Source organism: Callorhinus ursinus, unplaced genomic scaffold, assembly GCF_003265705.2.
Source record: "Callorhinus ursinus isolate GAN/ISIS: 27379988/994484 unplaced genomic scaffold, GSC_fseal_2.0 scaffold15, whole genome shotgun sequence".
Lineage (NCBI taxonomy): Eukaryota > Metazoa > Chordata > Mammalia > Carnivora > Otariidae > Callorhinus > Callorhinus ursinus.
The window spans coordinates 32682250-32705330 of record NW_027397077.1 but is presented as its reverse complement, the minus strand read 5'-3'; the positions used below and the strand labels follow the sequence as shown (position 1 = coordinate 32705330).

At 36.0% G+C, this 23081-nt stretch overlaps 1 protein-coding gene across 2 annotated transcripts in view; it reads right to left on the bottom strand.

Moving 5' to 3' along the window:
* CNTN4 (contactin 4) overlaps nt 1-23081 on the bottom strand; it is a 952644-nt gene that overhangs the window by 217594 nt on the left and 711969 nt on the right. For both annotated transcript variants that reach the window (XM_025885702.2, XM_073901561.1), the window contains exon 7: nt 4537-4632. In XM_025885702.2, the coding sequence (XP_025741487.1) occupies nt 4537-4632 (96 nt within the window). The remainder of the gene's footprint in view (nt 1-4536; nt 4633-23081) is intronic.

Here is a 23081-nt window from a genome sequence, read left to right as displayed (position 1 = left end):
AGAGGACCCCTCTCAAGAAAGGCACACTTAATTGATCTGGAATGGGGCCCAAAGAACCCCTGGCATAGAGAATCCAGTACTTGTTTCTACTGTTGTCTCCTGGACTGGGAAAAAAAAAGGGTCACGTTCTAGGCAAAGATAACTCTTGACCCTGCCATTGATTAGTGTGTGACCCCACATAATCTCTTTGCTTCGATTTCCTTATCTATGAAATACGTGTTTTTACTTCTTAAAGGATTATTGTGAGGATCAGAGATAATATAATGGAAACTAAAACATTATAAACACCATGAAGAACTCTACAGATGTTCTGTTATAAGGTCCCTGCATCTCATGCTATGTGAACAGAATCCAACTTTAATGGGAATGTGTTCTGTATAAAAGCATCTAATGATGACAATTATAGCTGGTTTCTATGAAACCCGTAACAATGAAAATCATCTTAGAATCAGAATCATGTGGTTTCTTTTTAATACTCTAGGAAACCATACTTTCACTAATAATAATGTAGTAAAAGCTGGCCAGATATAAAATGCTATTTTTGAAGATAAATACTTAAGAAAAAGCCAGTTTTTCTTGATTGTTCATCTCCCTTATCAACAACCACAAAAATACATGAAGTAAAGGTAAATCCTGAGGTGATTATATTTTATTTTAAATTCTTTTAAAATAAAAGTGCTCAACCGTTCTGCTTGGGTGATGTGGAAATCAAAGGCCTCTATCTCAGCAATGTGAATCTGGGCTGGGTTTGTAGAAGGTGATCAAAGTGGGTGCATCTTAAATCTGGTGCTGCCTTAGAGTCTCTAAAACAATAGATTTGTGGAATCAGAATATCCTTGGGAAGTGGTGGGACACCTATGGTTTTAACATGTTGCCCTGGTTATACCTCAGCTTCCTGCCCATCACTGGCTGGAAGTGAGGTGTGTGTGTGAGAGAATCACAGATATAGCTCAGGGCTTCTCAAACTGTAATGTGCATATGAATCACTTGGAGATCTTATTAAAATGTGAATTCTTATTCACTTATTCACTAGGCTCTGGGTGGAGCCTGAAACTGTCTTCTTAACAAGCTGCCAGGTGAGGCAGAATGCTGCTGGCCCAGGGACCACATTTTGAATAGCAAGGATCTTGGTGACATATAAAAGGAAGGTGAGAACAAAAACCTCCCTTGAACAGTTCATGAGGAATTCACTGGTGAATAATACAATTTTAGTATATTGGCAGGAATAATCTCAAAGTACCTTGGTTCTATTGCTATTTAATGAGAGCTTGGTTAAGCATCATGAATTCCTGGTGCCAAATGACTTTGGAGTTGATGGAAAGCAAGGAGAAAATTCTGGATCTCAATAAACTCTATTTTTAATATGAAGGGACACCATGGACAACCAGAGCCCATCACAGTGATTTCTATTGTTTGGTGTTTGTGTTAAGATTTAATAGTAAAATCTACGCAATGACATCACAACTGAATTTGTATCTATTAACCAAAAGATGACAAAGATGCTACATGTAGTTACTGGTAAAGTACTGGATATATCTGCAGACTGAAATGCTTTTCAAAATAGATTAATTGTTGCTCATTTCTATGTTACCCTAAGAAGGTCTGACACTGCACAGCTTTTGAAAGAGGACATGCAGCATCCTTTACAGTGGATTTCACGCCATTACTCAGTATCCCACTGACACAGTAAAAGGCTGACTCATTTCCTTCCCTCTGCATGATCTGTTACAATTGAAACTGGGATACCATATGCTGGGTCTAAAACGCTCAGTATGTCCAGTGGCTCATGGTGATTCTGCCGGCTTTCAGGTGATACACAGCCTGGAGAAGCAACGAAAGAATCACTGCGGCACAGTTTGCACTGAAAGGTTTTGAGTAATTGGGGGGATTTTATCAGATAATCATTGACTCCACTGCCTCAAACTGATGGCTCTCTGCGATGCTCTCTTACACCCTTCAAGATCCTCTTGGTTTTCTTGCACATTTCCTTGCCTTGCCTGCCTTGCCCACAGTGTTACTGAGCATGCAAGTTCTAATAAAGTCCATAATGAGAATATTTATTTCCTTGTCTCTCACCATCAGGACTGTCAGGAATGTCAGCACAGCTCAAGAAACCAGATTTCAGAGCTGCTGACTGCTGCCAGCAGAGACAAGCACATTGCAGGGGATGTCTATGAAAATGTTTAATATATTTCTCTGTGGGAAGGGAAAAGTCTTCAGGTGTCTCACTGTGTAGTGGCTCAGCAACACTCCAGGTGCTTTGCCTTTCCCAAAGATACTATTATACCACGGAGTAGTGGGGTACTTTGTTTCTTTTTTTTTATAGAATCTTTTTTTTAAATTTTATTTATTTGAGAGAGAGAATGAGAGACAGAGAGAGAGCATGAGAGGGGGGGAGGGTCAGAGGGAGAAGCAGACTCCCTGCTGAGCAGGGAGCCCGATGCGGGACTCGATCCCGGGACTCCAGGATCATGACCTGAGCCAAAGGCAGTCGCTTAACCAACTGAGCCACTCAGGCGCCCGGGGTACTTTGTTTCTTAATATGCCTACAAGATTAATTTTTTGGAATTGCTGCCATGTTATGAAAGTTTAATGCTGTGAGGTAGATTGCAGAAGAAATCAGCAAAACCTTTAATTCTTATTTTGATCTGATTTCATCATAGGAAGAGAAAAGTTAGTCTGAGTGAGCTTGACTTTAACCTAAGTATATGTCCAGTTAATTGCCTTCTTCATAAAAATGACAGAGCTTCAATAATGCAAACCTACTGGATAAATATGTTTAGCCTTTATTGAGTTATTACCATGTAATGATACAACTAAACGGGATCTGAGAGATTTCCTTTCATCTCCTCATTTTATAGATAAGAAGAGTAAAAATATTTGCTCAATATCAAATAATGATTTGAAACAGAGTCAGGACTAGAACTCATGTCCTGGACCCCAAATTTAATGCTTCTGGTACTAACTTGAAAGGAAAATGGGAGCCCTAAGGAGTAAACCCATCTCTTAGAACACAAACTACCAAAATCTAATCTGGATTCTCTGCCAGTCTTCAAAAACCAGAATCTTGAATAATTCCATGTCTTCAATCTAGTCTCTTCCATCTGCTTTTTATACTTGTCATGTCAGAGTACAAGTATTTTAGCTAGTTTGCTAATTGTTATTTCCTGCTGGAATGCTTAGCTGGGGTATTAGACGAGCAAGGAAAAGTTACAACTTTAGAATACAGGACAAAAATTAAAGGGTGTTTTCAAATTCTCAGTTTAAAATATTTTTTTTCTTTTCATCATGTGTTAAGCCAAACAGAAAATTAAGATAACAAGGATAGCAGATAGCAAATTCAACTTTAGCCAGAATTCCCAAGAATAGAGTTTATCAATCTTGTTACCTCAAGCTTTAGAGGAATCCTAATAAATATCATTATCTATTAAACCTCCACACTATTGAGCCCTTTATGGGAAGTCAGATTTGCCTTTCAGTCATCGTTAGTCTTTTTGGCAGACATTGTAAGTTGCCTATAGAGCATGTCTCTATAGTCTCCTTTATTACAAAATTATGATTTTGATCTGTATAAAATACTTGATTTTTCAGTCTCTTTTGTCACTGGGGGTGATCAGTGACATGTAGGTATAAGTCGTCGGGCAAAGCAAACCTTTCATAATACAAAGGCAAACTAAGATGGAGACTTTTGACTTTTGTCCTTGACTATTTCTATTTCTTCCTGTTTGGACTGCACCTATGTACCCTAGCCATATCACACATTAAGGACTACAGAAAAGGATGCAAGAAACGGCTTGCATCCTGGAAAACATCTTCAAGAAGTGGTATCAACTTTAGATTACATAACTCTGGAAACGTGTGTGAGAACAACACAAACTCCAGTCTGTTGAAGGCTGTGTTAGCTGGGTTTTCAGTTATTTGCAGTCAAATGAATTCCTTATTTATTTATTTCTTTATTGAGTATTAAGGAGGGCACTTGTGACGAACACTGGGTGTTGTATGTAAGTGACAAATCACTAAATTTTACACCTGAAACTTATGTTACACTGTATGTTAATTAACAGGAATTTAAATAAAAACTTGGAAAAATAAACAAAAATAATTCAAATGGATCCCTCATTGATCTAGTTATTATGAGTCTTTACAAAGTGATCCTGGATTGGATCTGATCCTTTCCCAGACCAAACACAAGATGAAATAAAGCCACATTCAGCTTTGAAACCAATCAAGTTGGAGAAAGTACTGGTAACTTTACCTACATTGCCTTACCAAGCAACAGGATTCTGATCTCAATGGACTCAGGTGTCTTCCCCCTTGTGCCAGGTAGATAGCAGTCAGGTAGAATGTTTGTAGAATCTGATATTTTCCTATCTTAATTATGGGAGGCATTGACAACGATTCTTCCTTGACACAGAGGGACTTCGGGAATCTCTGCAAATGATACTTTTCCTTTAGCTAGTGCCAAGGGGCGTGGAAAATCAGCAAGAAAAATAGCAGCAAATCAAGTGTAGACATTTCAGTGCATTTATAGTTTACCTCCTGAATGAGCTGGTGGGCCACACAGTAGTACCATCCCCTGACCTTGACGGACAGACACAGTGCTTCTTGTTCTTGTTTTAAAGTTTTCAAGATCTGTTAAGGGAAATAAAGGAAAAGGGTTTAAATTAAAAAGGCCTAAGATACTATGGGATAGTATAGTTGTTTCAAAAGAGGATGGTCTTCTGCTGAAAATCAGCCTCTGTATCACGCACAGCAAGGAAATTCAGTGTAGCCTCTTTGTCCTGTCATCCTTGATTCTGTGTCTATACTGTAATGGAGCTACTTGCCACATGTGTCTAGTTAGATTTAAAACACATAAAATTAAATAAAATGTACACCAGTTCCTCAGCTATACTAGTTACATTTTGTGTTCAACAGCCACATGTAGCTAGTGGTTACCATATTGGATAGCAGAGAAATAGAACATTCACATCACTGAAGAAAGTTCTATCGGACAGTGCATATCTAAGTGAAGAAACCAAGGTTTAATGATGTTAAGTGACTTCACCAACATCGTTTTTGTAATTAAATATCATTATCAGGATGTAAATTCATGTTATCTGATGCTCAATTCTATTCACTTCACAAACCATTTATTATGTGCAATTATATGTGTCACTCTATAAGTACCTAGCATATGACTCTCCCTATATATGCACACACACATTATATACAATGTATATTGTATAAACAGACATATGCACACATACATAATTGTTTCAAAGTTCTTGCATATTTTTAAAAATTTATAAGGTACTGTCCAAGGTTCTGTTTGGGAAAAACAAAAAAAGTTCCCCTCTGTCAAGGAGGTCAAGTCTGGTAAGAAAGATAAGATATTACAAACCCAAAGATCACAGTTTGAGTCAGTGAATAAGCAGTTGCCAATAAAAATGAGTTAATGTAAAAAATATGTCTAATAAAGTGACATATTACTGTTGAAAAAAATGGTTTTTCTTCCATCCTCCCAAATGTAAATCCTCTCAACAGGAAGTATTTTAAGTGCCATTTCATTTTTTTGTTATCTAAAACATTTGATTTAATAACCTCTTATCAGATTTGAGGATTATTCCAAGCCAAGTATATTCTGCAGGTTTGCAAGGCTATCTCAATATGCACACTAGAGTACATGGACATTTATTGACTATTTCCTCCATGTTGGTCATTTTGGTAAATATTTTATGACAATTATCTGAAGTGATCCTAACAATAATTATATGAGCTAATTACCATTAATATCTCCATTTTACAGGCTAGCAAGGAGAGGCACCATGAGGTTTGTTAAAGGCTATGTTAATGAGCGATTGAAGCTAGGGGGAGAAAGAGGAGAGCTTCCTGCAGTTACAAAATGGGATGTTTCTACAGTCAGGCTTGACTTTAAGGAGAGGGCAGGATATTAAAAAACTTAGACACATACATATCTTCATTACCAACTTCTGGAATTATGCAAATTTTAAGATCATACATTATTATTTTCATCAATGGAGTACTTATAAAAATTTCATTAAACATGATTTGGTTGTCAGCTCAGGATACAAATATTGTATCCTCTACAGCTTCTGCCCTGTAGGGACCCAAGAGTGTAGTGGGCACGACTGACAGGTAACACTTAATCATAGAAAGCCAAACATATGTCAGAGTTAAGGTGTGAAACAGGGTACCTGGAGGACATGTACGTATTCAGCACAATACAGAGAAGTACTATAAGTTGAATTACATTTCTGCTGTAATACAATTATTTTAATCCAAGGAGTATCAAGTGACACTAAGACATGATATTTTCTTTCAAGGACATGGCTCTTCAAAAGAGATTAACTGAGAGATTTAAAAAAGTTTATTATGGAAAATGGTTTAATATTGTAAACCATTATCCCTAAAAGTGACAGTGAATCTCTCTGAATTGTCAGTTCTCCACAGAGGTTCTTAGAATACATCATCTAAGTCTTTGCACAAACATCCCAACCAATCTTTAGAGTTGCATGAAAAATTAAGGACGAATAGATAACAGAGATCAAGTCTTATCCAGGCAAAATGCACCACGGTTATGACTAGAGAAGGGGCATTAAGAAATGAGAAACACATGCAATGATTTTTAACTGACCTTACTGAGTTTAAAAAACTAGATTTCTCTTTCTTCCTTTTTGGTTTATGAATTCATGAGGTTCTACAAGGACTGGGCAGTCAGAATAAATCACATTAATCTGCTATTTGAGAAAATATTTAGACATATTTCTTAGTAGTTAGTTGAAATAAATTCCACATGGGAAACCCTACTTACATAGTGAATGAAAAGGTTGCATTTAGACAAATTTGACTTTGAAATCAACTCTGCCATATATTAGCCATGTTGCTGACCTTGGGCAAGTCTTCAGTTTCTCATAAATAAATGTGAATAAATGTGCTTTGTTTTCAAGTAAGAGTCATGGGCAACAATTAAATAAGATAATACTTGAAAAGCACAAGACCAAACACAATGCCTGTCATACTACAAGTTTGGTGTTCAGTATATGTTTGTTCTGTCCACTGAAAAATGCCACAATACAGTGGCAAATCATAACCCAAACATTTTATTTATGAGAGTGTTCCAAATAGTAAATGAATTCTAGAGAAAATTCTAGAGAGCTATAGAAGCTAAACAAAGGTCACTGCATTTAAGCACATTTAAGGAAAAATTTCATGTCCAAAACGGGCCTTTTTAGATATAACTACCCATCTAGATCATAATTACTGGCAGCATGATAACTGTAGAAATCAAAGAATTATGTGTGTGAATGGTATTTTTTGAAGCTTATATACTCATGGCTCAGGCATTTCTCAGCAAATTTCCCACATATATTATTTTTCTAAGAGTCATTTTATTTCTAAAGCCTTGGTACTAGGTAATGATGGTTAGCAACAGACATTACAAGATAGTTAGAATATATTAGGGATAATGCTCTATTAGCATGACCATTGCTCTAATAGCAATAATAGCATCTACCTGCAAAATGTATTAAGGTCATACCATGTGCCAAGCACTTTTCATATGGATGTCATTTAATTCCATCATAGTTTAAATTCCCAACTTAAAGATGATAGAAGTGAAGCTCAGAGATGTTTAGTATCATCTTCACCCACCGAGGAAGTAGTCAGAAATATACAAATTCATATCTGTCTCCCTCCAAAGCTACTGCTCTCAAACACCAGAATCTATGGCTTCCCCAATGATTTAGTGAAGCCAGTGAAAAAGAGCATTCAAACTAGCTATCTCAGAGACAAAAAAAAAAAAAATAACTGAATGAATGAATATTAAGCTCTTTAGTGAATATGTAAGAAAATCCACATTTCAATGCACAAAGCTTTGAGTAGGTACATTTGATTCCAAATCTTCTATTCCTTTGCTTTTCCTTGTGGGTGAGTACTCAATGTAGGGATTTTTAAACATTAGGTGCAAAGGATGAAATTGAACAAAGAGAAAACAATCAGAAATAACTTCATTGAGACTGTTGAATCACAGACCTATACCTCTGAAACAAATAATACATTATATGTTAAAAAAAAAAAGAAGATAGCAGGAGGGGAAGAATGAAGGGGGGTAAATGGAGGGGGAGATGAACCATGGGAGACTATGGACTCAGAAACAAACTGAGGGTTCTAGAGGGGAGGGGGGTGGGGGGATGGGTTGGCCTGGTGATGGGTATTAAAGAGGGCATGTACTGCATGGAGCAGGGGGTGTTATATGTAAACAATGAATCATGGAACACTACATCAGAAACTAATGATGTAATGTATGGTGATTAACATAACATAATAAAAAAAAGAAATAACTTCATTAAGAAGCATGATTGTTGCATTGTCAGGAAGGTAGCTGAACAAATGCCGTCAGTTACTAAAGATAGGGATGAATAAATGCTGTATATGTATGACAAAGAATTAATATCCATGTATTGTGGCTTTTCAAAACAGCTTGTTTTTCCAGCTCTGTATATGGTTCGCTGACACGTGGTTCGTAGACTTTTAAAAAATAAATGGCTATACTTTTTGGTGTTGACTTCATTCATCAGTGTTTTACATAATTTTTTCCAGAAATCATATGCTAAGGGATGCACAATTTTGTGGCAGATGTGTTTTCATATCATATTTTTCTGTGGAAACAATCGTCCTTTATTCTGCTATGGAATGTAATATCAGCATTTCATTTTTAAATGAGATTAGAAAATATGCTATAGTACTTGTAATGTGTATTGAGTGCATGGAGGAAATGATTTAACAGTTAAATTCCCGAGGGAGTAAAAGTATACAAAGGTCTTAAAGCTGCAATATGTGATAAATAATAAAAGGCCTTAATATATGAGAATACTTAGAATTCAAACTGCAGAGTAAATCAGAGAGTAAGAGGGAAAAATCTCCACATATTTCCTGTCTGTAAAGTTATTAAATGTTTAGAGGAAAGGAAGAGATACCTTATAATAAAAACCTGGATGTACTCTAGAGAAAATAAATTCAAGAGGGCCCAAGATATTTTTTTGAGAAATAACAGTAAATAAGAAAAAGTAACATATTCAGGCCATCATTAAGGGACTACCCATTGAACATGGAAGAACTAAAGCTATTCACAGGGTGGGACAAGCCAGAGTATAAGAAGTTTAGGTTTGGGGCGCCTGGGTGGCTCAGTCGTTAAGTGTCTGCCTTTGGCTCAGGTCATGGTCCCAGGGTCCTGGGATTGAGCCCCGCATCGGGCTCCCTGCTCCGCGGGAAGCCTGCTTCTCCCTCACCCACTCCCCCAGCTTGTGTTCCCTCTCTCACTGTGTCTCTCTCTGTCTAATAAATAAAATCTTAAAAAAAGAAAAAAGTTTAGTTTTAAAATGGCCAGAAGAGGTTAATGAGATCATAACACACATCATGGTTTGTTAAGAATCTACAAAGAAGCAGGAGAAAAGGAAAGAGGAAGAATGAAACAGTAAACATGCAAGCAATGCATGTATTTTTAGTACATGTGTTAGTCACTACAAATTAAAAAGGAACAACAACAATTCACTTTTTTTCCTGATTTGGGTAGGCATGGATCCTAATAATTCTTATAGAGTGTCCTTAGAACAAGAAATTTCCATCACCAGTTTCCTTTGTTATTGCTTCCTCCAATTTTGAAAGTAGCAATCATAAGGAAATCAATATCAGCTTGGAAAAATGGTCAAGCAATACATTTGTTATAATACGATTTCCATAATGATGATTGCACCATTTTTTTTAAAGAGGTATTTTTGGAGCATAACTTTAAAAGCTGATTATCATACAGTATATTTAAAATTATGTCTTGACTCTTTGCCAATTGTTCCCTGAGTGTATGCATTTGTGGATGCACATTTGCATGGTTTCTTGAATTCTAGAGACTCCTACTGAAAACAAGTCTAAATTTATAAAACCTTAGGCATTGCAAAACTGCATCTTTTACATCCTTTCCACTCAGGAAGAAAGAAGAAACCATTAGTGAAACTGGCATGGTTGATTGGGCTTCCCAGTGAGAATATACAGCAAGAGGAAGACTTGCATAATGGTTTAACACACTGGCTTTGTAGTCAGAAGGACCTGAGTATAAATCTGGTACTCTTACTTTCTTTCCGTATGATGGTGGTAGGTGAGTTATTTAATATCCTAGAACTTCAGTTTCTTCATCTCTAATATTAGGATAATAATCCTTATCTCATAGAGCTCTTTAAAGGTGAAGATCATGCATATGAAGTATTTACATACTGTCTGATGCAAAGTCAGTAGCCTATACATGTTAACAATATCATTATCATTTCTTGCCATCAAAGGAAACCGTAAGAAAGTGACTTACTGGGGGAAAGCCTGTGAGTCCGAACTTCCACCAGATAAGGTAACACTAGAGTGGTCAAGTCAATTGTCCCATGGCAAAAAATGCTAATAGGGCCTAAAACAGATCTTTTTTTGCTAACCTAATATTGTTTTTAAGTCTAGACAGGAGGTGAAGTAAGCAGGCTACCTTATTCTTTCCAGCGCATGGACTGTATTCTTTATATGACTTACAATTAAGATATACTCACATATAATGGATTCAGACAATTTTCCTTAAGAACTTTTTCTTATGATGATATGATCTGAGAAAGTTTGTGTTACTTTTTAATGTAAAGGTGGAAAATATTTTCATAAAACAGTAAAAACCTGATGTTTGTTTATCTTCTACAATGGATGCAAACATATGATGTTTGAAACAGAAATAAATTATGAAACATATTATTTACAGATTATATAAATTTACTCATTGAACTTAAAGTTTTGGAAGTTCACAATGTATACCAGATGGAAATAGGATGGCTATAAATGGAAATTGAAATATATGTATATATGATTATAAAATATTGATACACTTGTCACTATCTTGCTTTTCCTTATGTCGTTAACTTTCCCATTTGTTTATCCAATCTTCAGCAAATATTTTTTGAGTTCCTCTTTTATTGCAAGTATTGATGTCAGGTATCTTATTTCTCTAACAACTAAGTAAAACAAAACAAAAGAAAAACGTATGTCTATGCTAAATATCTGATATTAAATACCCTAATTTGTTGGCAGTCTAAAGTAAGGGACCAAAATCTGATTTGAGGTGGCGATCTGACATTGAAAAGTAAAGTAACTCTCTTTCCTGGAGATCTTTGTACAGATAAAAAGGGCTTTATTAATATTTCTAAGTTAACGTACACTCAATTTACAAATGACTCATTCATAGAACTGGCTTATGACTTTGTTCTTTCATAGTCCTAATGCTGCTACTATGGACATCCCTATGAAAATTCTTAGAGCACTTATTTCCAAGTACAAAGGAAGAGCCCGTGGGAGCTCTCCCAGGTACTGAATATGACAACACAATGTTCTCCCACCAAATATCTGAATTTTTTCTTACCCTCTTTAGTCATGCCAGATGAAAACTCTATAATTTAGGGATTACTTTGGAATTACAGAAATTACACTTTAAACCATAAATGGCTATAAATGCATTAGCTTGCAAGTAGTCATTTACAGTGAAGAGTGAATTAATCCAAACAGATTGCTTCCTCTTAATAAGTAAATAAGAGCAGTAGGAATTCTTCAAATGGGAGTTTTGATTAACCAAAGAAGAAACAAAAGAAAATGTTATCTATGAAGTAATGGGGAGGGTAAAATAGGGCTGAGAAAGCTCAAGAAGAAATTAATGACCTAAAAAATAGGATGAGGAAAGGTGTGTAGATATTGTCAAAGACAAATTTGCCTGGGGTCAGCAATCTTGCATTTTGCAAGAGGAGGTTATGCTCCTCTTTCTCTTTCACCACATTACTACATCATTTTTTGTTTCCAGCAACAAAACCTAGGCAAGAACTTAAAATGTGTGTATGTGTTAAGGAGGCTTCTGTGGACTGTTTGGGAAATTAATCACTTTTGTAAATTCTAACTCATTAGCAAACAACAACAACAACACAATGGAAAGCCAGTTTTAACTAGCTTCCATAAAGAACTCAATTTCTCACTTTTCATGTGTTCATTCATTTAATCCTTGCAACAAACTCTATAAAGTATTATATTAATCCATTTTATACAAAGAAACACCCAAATTAACACCGAAGATCAAAGATATAGTATAAGGAAGAGAATAAATTATAATCCAGGTTTACCTAATCCAGAAGTATATATACTTAGCCTCTTTCTACACAGAATTAAATTTAAAAAATGAAACCATACTTGTCTGGTTGACTATTTGAGACTTTTGCTTTTTCATCCCTCTACTATTATTTTCTTGACTTTTCGAGAAAATAAAGGTTGCTTTGCTGCCCTTTGCTCTGTAAGTGTATGACTCTCTCCTGGTAGCTCTTTTTATTTCTCATATTAGTTTTTTTTCTCTTTCTACACTTTTTTGGCATATTCTATTTTATCTAGACCTTTGTGTTACTTAATAAGTCAAAGAACAACTCAATTTAAAATGTTTGAGTTTCTCCATGTGTTCCATAAAAACCTGAACCTATCTAACTCACAAGGTTACTGTGATTAGTGTGATATGGCAACTTAAATAATGTTGTTCTCCTTTGGAGACAGGTGCTCTAAAATAGAAGCTATTATTACCAGCATTTTTCTCTACAGGAGCTCACCTCTTTTTGCATATCATTCTGACTCAGGAGTGTCAATGGTTAGGCAGCTGCATTCCCTATCCTTGGTTTCATGTTTACACAACACAAACAGAAACAAAGGTTTCAGAAAAGCATTTGGCCTAGTAAATTTTAAATAAAATATGAAATCTTCACTGTATTCTACAAAGGCCCTTTAAGATCTGGTCCCCGCCTATGTACCCAGTCCCATTTCCTGTTATTTTCTCCTTCCTTATTTAAACCATAATAAACATGTTTTGCTTTCTGTTCTTCAAACATTTTAAGGCTAATCCTTTTTTAAAGATCTTTGAACTTGATGTTCCCTTTGTTTGAAATGCACTTGACTCATCTTTGGCTCATCATTCCCATCCCTCAGGACTCAATTCAAATGTCACCTCCTCAGAGTAGCCTTTTCTGAGGGTTTATCTCAAGTAGACCACCACCTGGCTCCAGACACTTTCCATCACATCACCTCTTTATGATGTCTTACACAGCAATCATCGCCAGCATCTGCAAATGACTTTGTTTGCTTATATGCTATTTGGTTTATTGTCTCCCCAACGCCCCCCTCAATCCCTTTATCTTGGGATAAAGGCTCACTGTGGCAGGAATCTTTTCAGTCTTTATCAATCTGTAGCACAGGGCCCCAAGCAGTGTTTGATACATAGTAGTTACTTAATTAGTATTTGTTGAGCACTGCTCTCCCTCCTGTTTCACACACTGAGTCAGCAAGACTTGGCCTAGAGTGAACTTTCTTGTGTTTGTCCACATGACAGACCATTTCCCAACATCTTGGCTACAAAAGACCTTTGGGTGCTGGATCTTGCCAGGGATGCTCTGGAAGGTAACTTTAAGAAAAGGTCTCTGATCAAAGGGGTCAAGCCACTTACCACACCTAAATATGAAAGCTTAGAGATACACTTCACTAAGACTGAAATACAATCAGGGTATGAAATAAATTCACTGCTTGGTACAAGAAATACTCTCCCACCCGCTGACCCCTGAGGCTCAGGAAATGCCCAAGATGATTAAAATATCAAACAACATCATGCAAATTGCATGGGTCTCTTATTTGTGATCAGGGCTATCAGTTAGTCAGTGATATATCATACAATTATCTGTTTTTCATCTAGTGTAAAAATTCTGTAATTTGGTAGACTTACAATCATTACAGTTTTGACAGAAAGAAACATGATTCTTCATTTTGTACTTTTACTGCATAGTCTTTTCTTCTCCCCTCTGAAAATTAAAATTAGCAAGTTATAATTCATTGTACGAGTCTTCTTAATAAACGGGCAACCCTAGAGGGCAAATCAAATACATTCAACTAACACTAGAATAAATACCCTCTGAAGAAATGCTGAAAAGGCATGTATCAGGAGGCCATTGTAAAGTCAGTAATCTCTAGGAAAAACCTTGGGAAGATATTACTAAATGAAGATATATGGGCCACAGATCATGATCAAACCCTAGAGACCACAAATCTACCAGCCATACAATTGGTTGTGAAAACACTGTGCTTTAAAGAAATCTTTTCATCTCAAACTTTTTCATTCCATTTATTTTATTTTGTTAACCTTTTAGGGATACAAGCCTGAGCAATGAATTCATCTTCAAGTATGCCTCGCACTGTGTGGCAGTGGGTACAGTCTCTAAGGAAGAAGGGCACTTCCTGCTCATAAATGAAACTAGGTAGGTACTCATATATTTAAATGTTCTCTTATTTCTACCCAAAAAAGTAGGCATATTTCCCAAGGAGCTTGGGAAGAAATTACAGACTGTTAACTTTAAAGGGAGAGGCATACTTTATCAGTTTTTCCTGACACTCTATGCTCTGAAATAAAGTTGTGCTTTAAAAGCAAATTGAAGAGTCCTCACTACATACTTAGTTTAGGATTTTTGACACAATAAAATAAGGAATGGTGACTCATGAAGAAAAATACCAGTCTTCATATAGTCACTGCTCCTAAAAAATTGGACATGTTTGCCATATAGTTACTTTGGGGAAATCAAAGCTATTGGAACTAACAGGTTTGTTTAATCACTGGCTCAAAAAGTATACTTCTCTGCCCTTTTTCTTTCTCTTCTTTGAGTATAAAACATATCTTGGGATACTGGATGCTGAATTAGCTGTATCTAGTATACTCCTTAAAAAAAGTTAAGGGCATAAAAAAAGTTCTGTATATAAATGAAATTCCCAGATGAAGAGCAGCTGTTATTTATGTTGAATTTAAGTTGCTTTGGCAACTTCAACCATATATTTTTATCTCATTACAGTTTTGAAAATAAAACCATCATCAAATATACATGTAAGCTATGTGTTTATTCATCATCTATTTAGAATTTGCTATAGATGCTGTTTCACTGTTCTTATTTTCACAGAGAGAAATCAGAGATAAGGCTGCAGTGTGGTAAACCTGCTGATTTTTGGAAATGCCATCACTCAAGCCTCTTGCTTTTAAATGCACTGTTAAGGGAGATGAAAACTAATACAGATTCAATCAATACTTATAATATGCTTAAGATGAGCACTTATTATATGTCAGCTACTATTACAGGCAAAGGGGGATATATTATTGAACAAAAAAAAATTCTCCTCTCAAAGAGGCTAAAGTGGACAAAATGACCATAAGCAAAATAAATAAATCACACTTAGTGTCTGGTGATAGGGGCTATAGGAACCTAAGTTAGGAAAACATAGGAAAAAATAGGATAAATAATGTTGGCATGAACTTTTAAAAGAAGAAGATCATGTAAAAGTAGAATCTTTTCACTTCCCTTCCTACTTCCAAATGTGAAGGAATAAATCACTCTCCGTCTGCCAACTCAGCTCTTGGCCCCCACAGAGAATGCCAAGAATGGTACAAAGTAGTGCCAAGTGGCACAGCAGTCTCGATTTAGTTTCATACGTTCTTATTTATAACTGAAGTTGAAGTCACCTTAATACAAGTAACATCTGAGAAGCCTAATAAATATTTTTATATTGTATCTAAAAGTTGAACACAGTTCCCCAGCAAAAAAAAAAAAAAAAACATAAAACTTGAAATAACTAAATAACTGAAGAAATGGCAGAAACAAATGAGCAGGCATACTAAGTATATCCTGATTTCTTAAAGGAAGACAATCACCAAACCGGTACTATGATAATTTATGTGCTGCCTTAGACAATGTTACTGTTTTCGGTCTCAGAAATCCTACAGAGCCAGAGAATTTCAGAGCTGGGATGATCTTAATGCCTTAGTGTGTTTGGGCTGCTATAACAAATACACACAGACTGGGTGGCTCAAACAACAAACACTGATTTCTCACAGTTCCAGAGACTGAGAAGTCCAAGATTAAGGTGCTGGCAGAGCTGGTGTCTGCTGAAGGTCTGCTTCCTGATTTGCAAATGGCCGTCTCCTCCTTGTACCCTCCCGTGGTGGAGAATGGAGAGAGAGGAAGCTCTCTCTGTCTCTTCTTATAAGGGTATTAATCTCCTTCATGGGGGCTCGACCCTCATGACCTAATCACGTCCCAAAGACTCCACCTCTTATGGCTGTCACATTAGGGGTTAGGATTTCAACATATGAATTTTAGAGAAACACAAACTTTTATTCCATAACATCATCCTTTTTTCAGTCTGAACTCCTTTCCTCATCCTTCCTCCTCCCCATAAATATTATTATGTCATATGTGGTAGATGGTGCAGAGAATATGAAGGCGTATCAAACATGGTCCTGACCTCAAGAAGTTTACAATCTACATTAGACAGACACATAAATAACTCCATTGCAAGGTATAAAGGAGGTAATCAATGCTGCGGAGCTGTAGAGAGAAAGTGTTATGGGAGATGAAAGGAAGTACTTTTTGTTGGGGGTAAATCATCCAATCAGCATTCCATCTGCAAAGATGATGAATCAAAGTGTATGAGTACCAAGAGAATTGGATCTTGGGTTTAATTAATGTCAGCACACATGACTTGGCTCCTCTCCTTCCCTGTCGCAGGACTGTTCATTCTCCCCACTTTCTTTAATGCAGGTCAGTGCACACAGGCAGCCTCATTCTACTGCAAGGTGACAGTGGGTTCTTCAGCATCAAGCACGTTCAGTTACTCAAACCGACTGTGCCAACCATTGAAATTCCTGGTACTCTTGTTTTCAAAAAATATGACAGAAGCTCATCTCCAGCTAGAGCCTCATCTTGCATGTCAGCACTGGCCTCTCATCTTTCCATCTTTGCAGTGTTACTCCTGGGGTCATTTTCCATTCCGATGTCTCTGCCTCATAACTTATCTACTGGAGTTTCCAGAAGAATCCAACGTGACCCTTGTTGCTCTTCTGAACCAAGAAATTCTACACATCAAACCTCATTGTGGCACTCAAATTTCCACAGACTTCTTTAAACACTGTATATGAAGCCACCATTATCAGAATGCTACAGAACAGGGCAAAGGACAGAGACATTTTTAAATGTCCCTGTAATGTGTGTGTGTGTGTGTGTGTGTGTGTGTGTGTGTGTGTGTGTGTGTGTGTAGTTGGATAAGTTAATGAAGGTATTTTGGACCTTTACTATATAACCTTGATTCATTAACCTTAACTCATACCCAAGATCACTCTAACTCATGCCTGAACGAAGCTTATCTATCACACATACTTTTTTCCATAAGGCACATCACAGGCTTCTAGCACTTAGGAACACTAGACTGCACTCCAGCATTACACTTTGAACTATTTTAAACAATGAAATTACCAAAAAAGAACACAAAAATGCAAAAAAAAAAAAACCCATGGCAATAAGATTGCCAAAAGGACATTTGTTTATACTATGAAAGCTGAAACAAGAAGGCAGAACATCACTTCATTTAACTTCATCAGAGAAAGTGTATAGAAAGACTCAAATATTTTGCCGTTCTACACATGTTCATGGAGGACAATAAAGGCACTAAGAATACTGATTTGGGGGTTATCGATACATTTCAGAGATCCTCAATCTACACCCAGCATCTAGCTCCAGACTGGGCACTTTGCTGGTATTCAATAAATGTCATAGTTAGATATTCGGTATTGTACACAGAATTTAAATTTGGATGATATAAAAAAAATTATTCCCTAGACCATACTTCAGGTAATATATGATTATGAAGAAGATGATGATGATAATGACAGTAATAACAGTAAGAGTTTAGCAATAACAACGACAATAAAACTATTAAACATAGTAGTAATAATAGTAGCAACTAGATCAATGATATGTTTCCTTATATTTTTATAGTACTTTAAAAAACTGCTTTATTTCTGTTGAGTTTTCATGAATTTTGGGACCATCTTGATTATCAAAGCCACCTGAACTATATACCTAAATGAATGTAGTTCTTCAAAATGGACTCCTCGGGGTGTGCATTTTTTTCCCATTTTTTTATTACGGTAAAACACACATGACATAATATTTCCCATTTTAAATATTTTTAAGTGTATAGTTCAGTGGTATTTAATAAATTATTAATGTTGTGCTAATATCATCACCATCTATTTCCATAACTCTTTTCATCTGGTAAAATTGAAATTCTACCTGTTAATAACCTCCCATTCCCCACTCCTCCTGCCCCTAGCTTCTGGCAACCACCATTCTACTTTGTCTCTATAAATTTGTATAGTCCTTATTTTAAAAAATTAAAAGAGAAATTACTCATAATAATGCATCTGATTATGGAAACATCTCTGTAAAGTAGACAGTGACGGCATTAAGTACTAACTGCTGTATATAGAAGGCAACATTTGAAATTCAGAAAAGTTAAGAGATTTGTTCAAAGTTAAACCTTTAATAAGGTTTAGTCACAAGAGTCTTGACTATTGTGAATAATGCTCCAATAAACATGGGAATGCAGATATCAATTTGAGATTCTATTTTCATTTCCTAAGTGTCTGTCAACAGATGAATGAATAAAGAAGATGTGATACATATATGTATGTGTATATATACACAATGGAATATTTTTCAGTCATGAGGAAGAAGGAAATCCTGCCATGTGTGACAACATGGATGAACCTTGGAGCATTATGCTAAATGAAATAAGTAAGAGAAAGACAAATACTATTTGATATCACACATATGTGGAATGTAGAAAGGCCAAACTCATACAAACTGAGTAGGATGGTGGTTACCAGGGGCTGGAAGGTGGGTGAAATAGGGAGATGTTGGTTAAAGGGTATAAACTTCCAGTTTTAAGACAAGCAAGTTCTGGGGATCTAATATACAGCATGGTGATTATAGTTAGCAACAATGTATTAGATTGTTGAAAGTTGCTAAGAGAGTAGATCTTAAACATTTTCATTGCAAAAAAAAAAAGAAATGGTAATCATGTGATCAGACGGAGGTGTTAGCTAAAGCTATGGTAGTCATCATTTTGCTATATATAAAGGTATGAGATCAACACATTGACACCTTAAACTTATACACTGTTATATCAATTATATCTCAATAAAGCTGAAAATAATAAGTAAATGATCTGAGCCTAGACTCTAAAACACTTTTGGTGGAGATTGCAAACTCCTTGAGGGCAAGAATGCCATTTCACACTTCTTAGGCTCCCAAAACGTATCTCAATGTTCTGATGAGTGGACATGCCATGAAATATTGTTCTTAACCATGATGACAATGAAAGCAATGTTATTTTGGATTGAAGAGCAGAACCGTAGCATTTTAAAATAGAGACCCACTTTTTAAAAATGCTTTCTCTTTCTCCTCTGAAGGTCTTTATTATTTTACCAAAATTCATGAAAGGGAACAAAAATTACCTTTTGAAATTGACATGCCGTGCCTGGAGTGATATGTGAGGCTACGAAATTTTAACAACCCAGTTCAGCTGTGTTATTAATATTGCTCTTCCTGATTAGTGTTAATTGGAATGTTTTAATTGATGCAATGTTTTACTGCCTTCACAGCTTGAATGAGTTGAAGTGCAGAGAACAATTTTTCAATAAGAAAAGCTAACAAAACTACCCTGATCTTACTAAATTCTGTATGAATATATTGTGACAAGCAGATCTCACAAATTCATTGTAGTAGAAAATGGGATGACTATCATACTCATTTATTCAATTCTTTTAACATGTTTATGAAATTCATGTTTATGAATATTAATTCATCAGACCCTGTTTTAGGGGCTTGAGACACAACAATAAACAAATCAGACAAGTATCCTTGCCATTGCAAGATGTAAATCTGGCCAGGTGAGGTAGGAAAATAAAAACATGATAAATTTTAATTGCTAGGTATGTTAGAAGATAGTGAAGCTGTGGGAGATGCAAAAAATAGAACATAGTAAGAGAGACTGGGAGAGCTGGAAGGACAGCTGCAATTTTAGATAAAGGGTTCAGGGTAAGTCTGAGGAGTGTGGTGACATTAGAGCAAAGATTTGAAGGAGGTGAAAGACTTGACCCAGTGAGTGCTTAGGGGGAACCATCCTATGAGGAACACCAGGAACCCATTTTAACTGGAGTGGAATGAACAAGGAAGAGAGCAGTTAAGAGATGGAGTCAAGAAGGTCTTGGGGCAGGGAGAATGAGTGACTGTTTGGGGCTTTGTGGACCCCTGTAAAGTCCTTGGCTCCTATTCTGAGTATACATGGAGATACTACAGGTTTTTGAGCAGAAGAGTGACATAGTTTAAGGTTTTGTGGTTAGTCAACTCAGTTCTGTTCGACCAGAATGACTGCCCATTACATGCCTGGTGGAGTGCTAAGAATCAAAAGATTTATAAAGGTAAATTAAGACAAACCACTGTTTTGAAGAATTCCCCATCTTGTAGAGAGATGTGGACATGTGCTAAATTGCTTTAGCACATGTATAAACAAAGTACTTATGGGAATACCAAGGAGAAAGCAAAATAGTTTTCCTGCAGGAAAAAAAAATATAATAGTATATAATATGCAGACTTGGTGTCAAAAAATAATATTTCAAGAGGAGAAAAAAGAGAGGAAAGAATGCCAGGATGACAGTGTGAAAATGAATAAAGGAAACCTCATTCCAAATGGAGTCAAGAAGCAATGAACAGGGAGCTCTCATGCACTATTACTGTTGCACCTTGCATAGTTCAGCAGGAAGAAGTAAGATTTCCTTTCTGCCCAGCAACAGCAAGATGCTCTCTCTCACCTGCAGCCAATGAGAAACAGCTACCACTTTGACTGCATGCTGCCAATGACAAGCGGCCAACACTCTGAACTCCAATATTTCTCCAGTGAACTTTTTTTCAAAACAACCCCTCCCAACTTCCTCCTTTCCTTCATAAAACGATGTTCTCCCCCTTTGTTCTCTGGACTTGCCTATGGTTCACCACAGTTTGCATCCTGATTGTGATTCCTCTTCTATTCCTGAATAAACTCATTTGCTGCTTGATAACCTCTCTTGCTTAATTTTTAAGGCCGACAAGGGACAGCACACACAACGATCAAGAGGCATTAAAAATATGTAGTGTGGTCACCAAATGGCCGACAGGTGTCTGCACAAAAATAAGAGACACGAAACTAGAAAGGTAGATAAGGGTCATCCTGTAGAAATTGCCAACAGCCTAGGACTGCATTTGGTTTTCCACACAGTAATCTTACTAAATAGAACTGCTTGTAAAATATTTTGTGATTTATTTGCAAAAGTTAAAAAACAAAACAAAATAACATAATGACCTCTTAGAGATTCACAGTTCTTACTGCAGAAAAAATCCAACAGTAAAGAAACTTGTTTAACTTTGTTTAACCCATCATTTCCTAAACTTATGTGAGTTCTGTACACTTTAGAGGTACATTTAATAATATCCTTTAGAACCAGAGTTCACCAATTTGGGGAACAATAATATAAGCAATGAGGGCTATAGTTAGAATTTAGGTATGGAGTGGGTATGATGTGTTGAACAACATAATAGTATCTAGATTTGGGAAAGTTAACTCTTACAGAGTAGAATGAAGTCAGGGCAAATACTTTGGGGGTATAGCAACAGAACAGGATGAAGCTAAAAATAAATGCAAAGTAATTTGTACCCTTCATTTAATCTTTCTTCCAGAAAACTTTAAAGAACACTTGATATTATGTAAGGACTTAAGCAATTAACATTTCTTCTGATAAGTCTTAAAGAAAGAAGCTGAAACACAATGTGAACTGGTAATACTTAATTCATCTTTATTCAGAACAGTGATACTAGCCTAAATTAGATTTCATTGAATTAATGTAGCAATGAGAAAACTTGGGGGTATATTTAGCTTGTGTATTAAGTATGGATTTTATTTTTAGATTTCAGCTTTTCATTTCCATTCTTTTCTCAGAGAAGTAAGGGTGTATTAAAGATCATAATATGGAATTAAAAGGGATATTGAAAAGTGAATTTAATCAAGTGGTATTTTTAGATTAGGGAAGGCCAAAAGATTCTACTTGATTGGCTTTAAGAATCCTCAAATTCATGTCAGCCTTACTGATGAATTCCTCAACTTTCCATGTGTGGTTTCTAGAGTATTTCTAAATATAATCCTATAAAAGACATCTCTCAATAATTCCATTTTACTAAGAACTGCAATAAGGAAAGAGGATGAAAGTAACCAAATTCAGATGTTCAAGTTATAGTGTAGTTTAGGTCCCTTTTTTGGGGTCCAAAACCAAGTATGTAACCTAACCGAGATGTGCTTGGATTTAATTTAAAAGAATAAAAAAACACACAAAGTTAATTTCTTATATCTTAATTGTCAAGAAAACACTAACAAACAATTCTATAGTGAGAACAAAACATCTTATTCTTTTCTCCAGCTATTTCTGTGATTAATGAAAGGATAAGAAAAGTAATTTTCAAAAGTCTGAGAAGGCACTGTCTAGATTTTCTGCAATAATGAACACATAAAAATTAGGTGCAATAAAAAGATTACCCACAATCATTTTATAAAAAATCTGATTAGTTTCTGAATTGATCATACATACTTTTTTTTGATACAAACCAAATTTGAACAAAAAGATACCCTTCTGTTACTCTAAAATAAGACTGCTGTTAGTAAAATGAGATGCTTCTTACCTGTTTAACAAAATATATTACAGAAAGTCCCCTCTCCTTCCCTTTGGGAATGTCATCTGAGTTATGGGGAGAAAAAAGGCTCTGGGATCCCACCAAATCCCAATTACACACATTTCTCTCCATATTCTCTGGAGAGAAGGAAGGAGAATACAAATGAGAATGGGGGGGAGTACATATATGAGGCCACTTGGCACCAGACCTTGGAAAGAAGGGGATGGATGTATGAGCTAACACCCTAAGGAAAAGCCCTTCACTGTCTCAACTACTCACTTCCCCAAAAACACTGCCTGCCAAAATCTTGTCCAGTTCTTTCTTTGGGTATAGATCAAAGTGTCAGCCTGCCAGTTTCAATTCTGATAGTTGATCTAATTTAGATTATTTGTTCATGACTATGATACTTTCAAAATATTA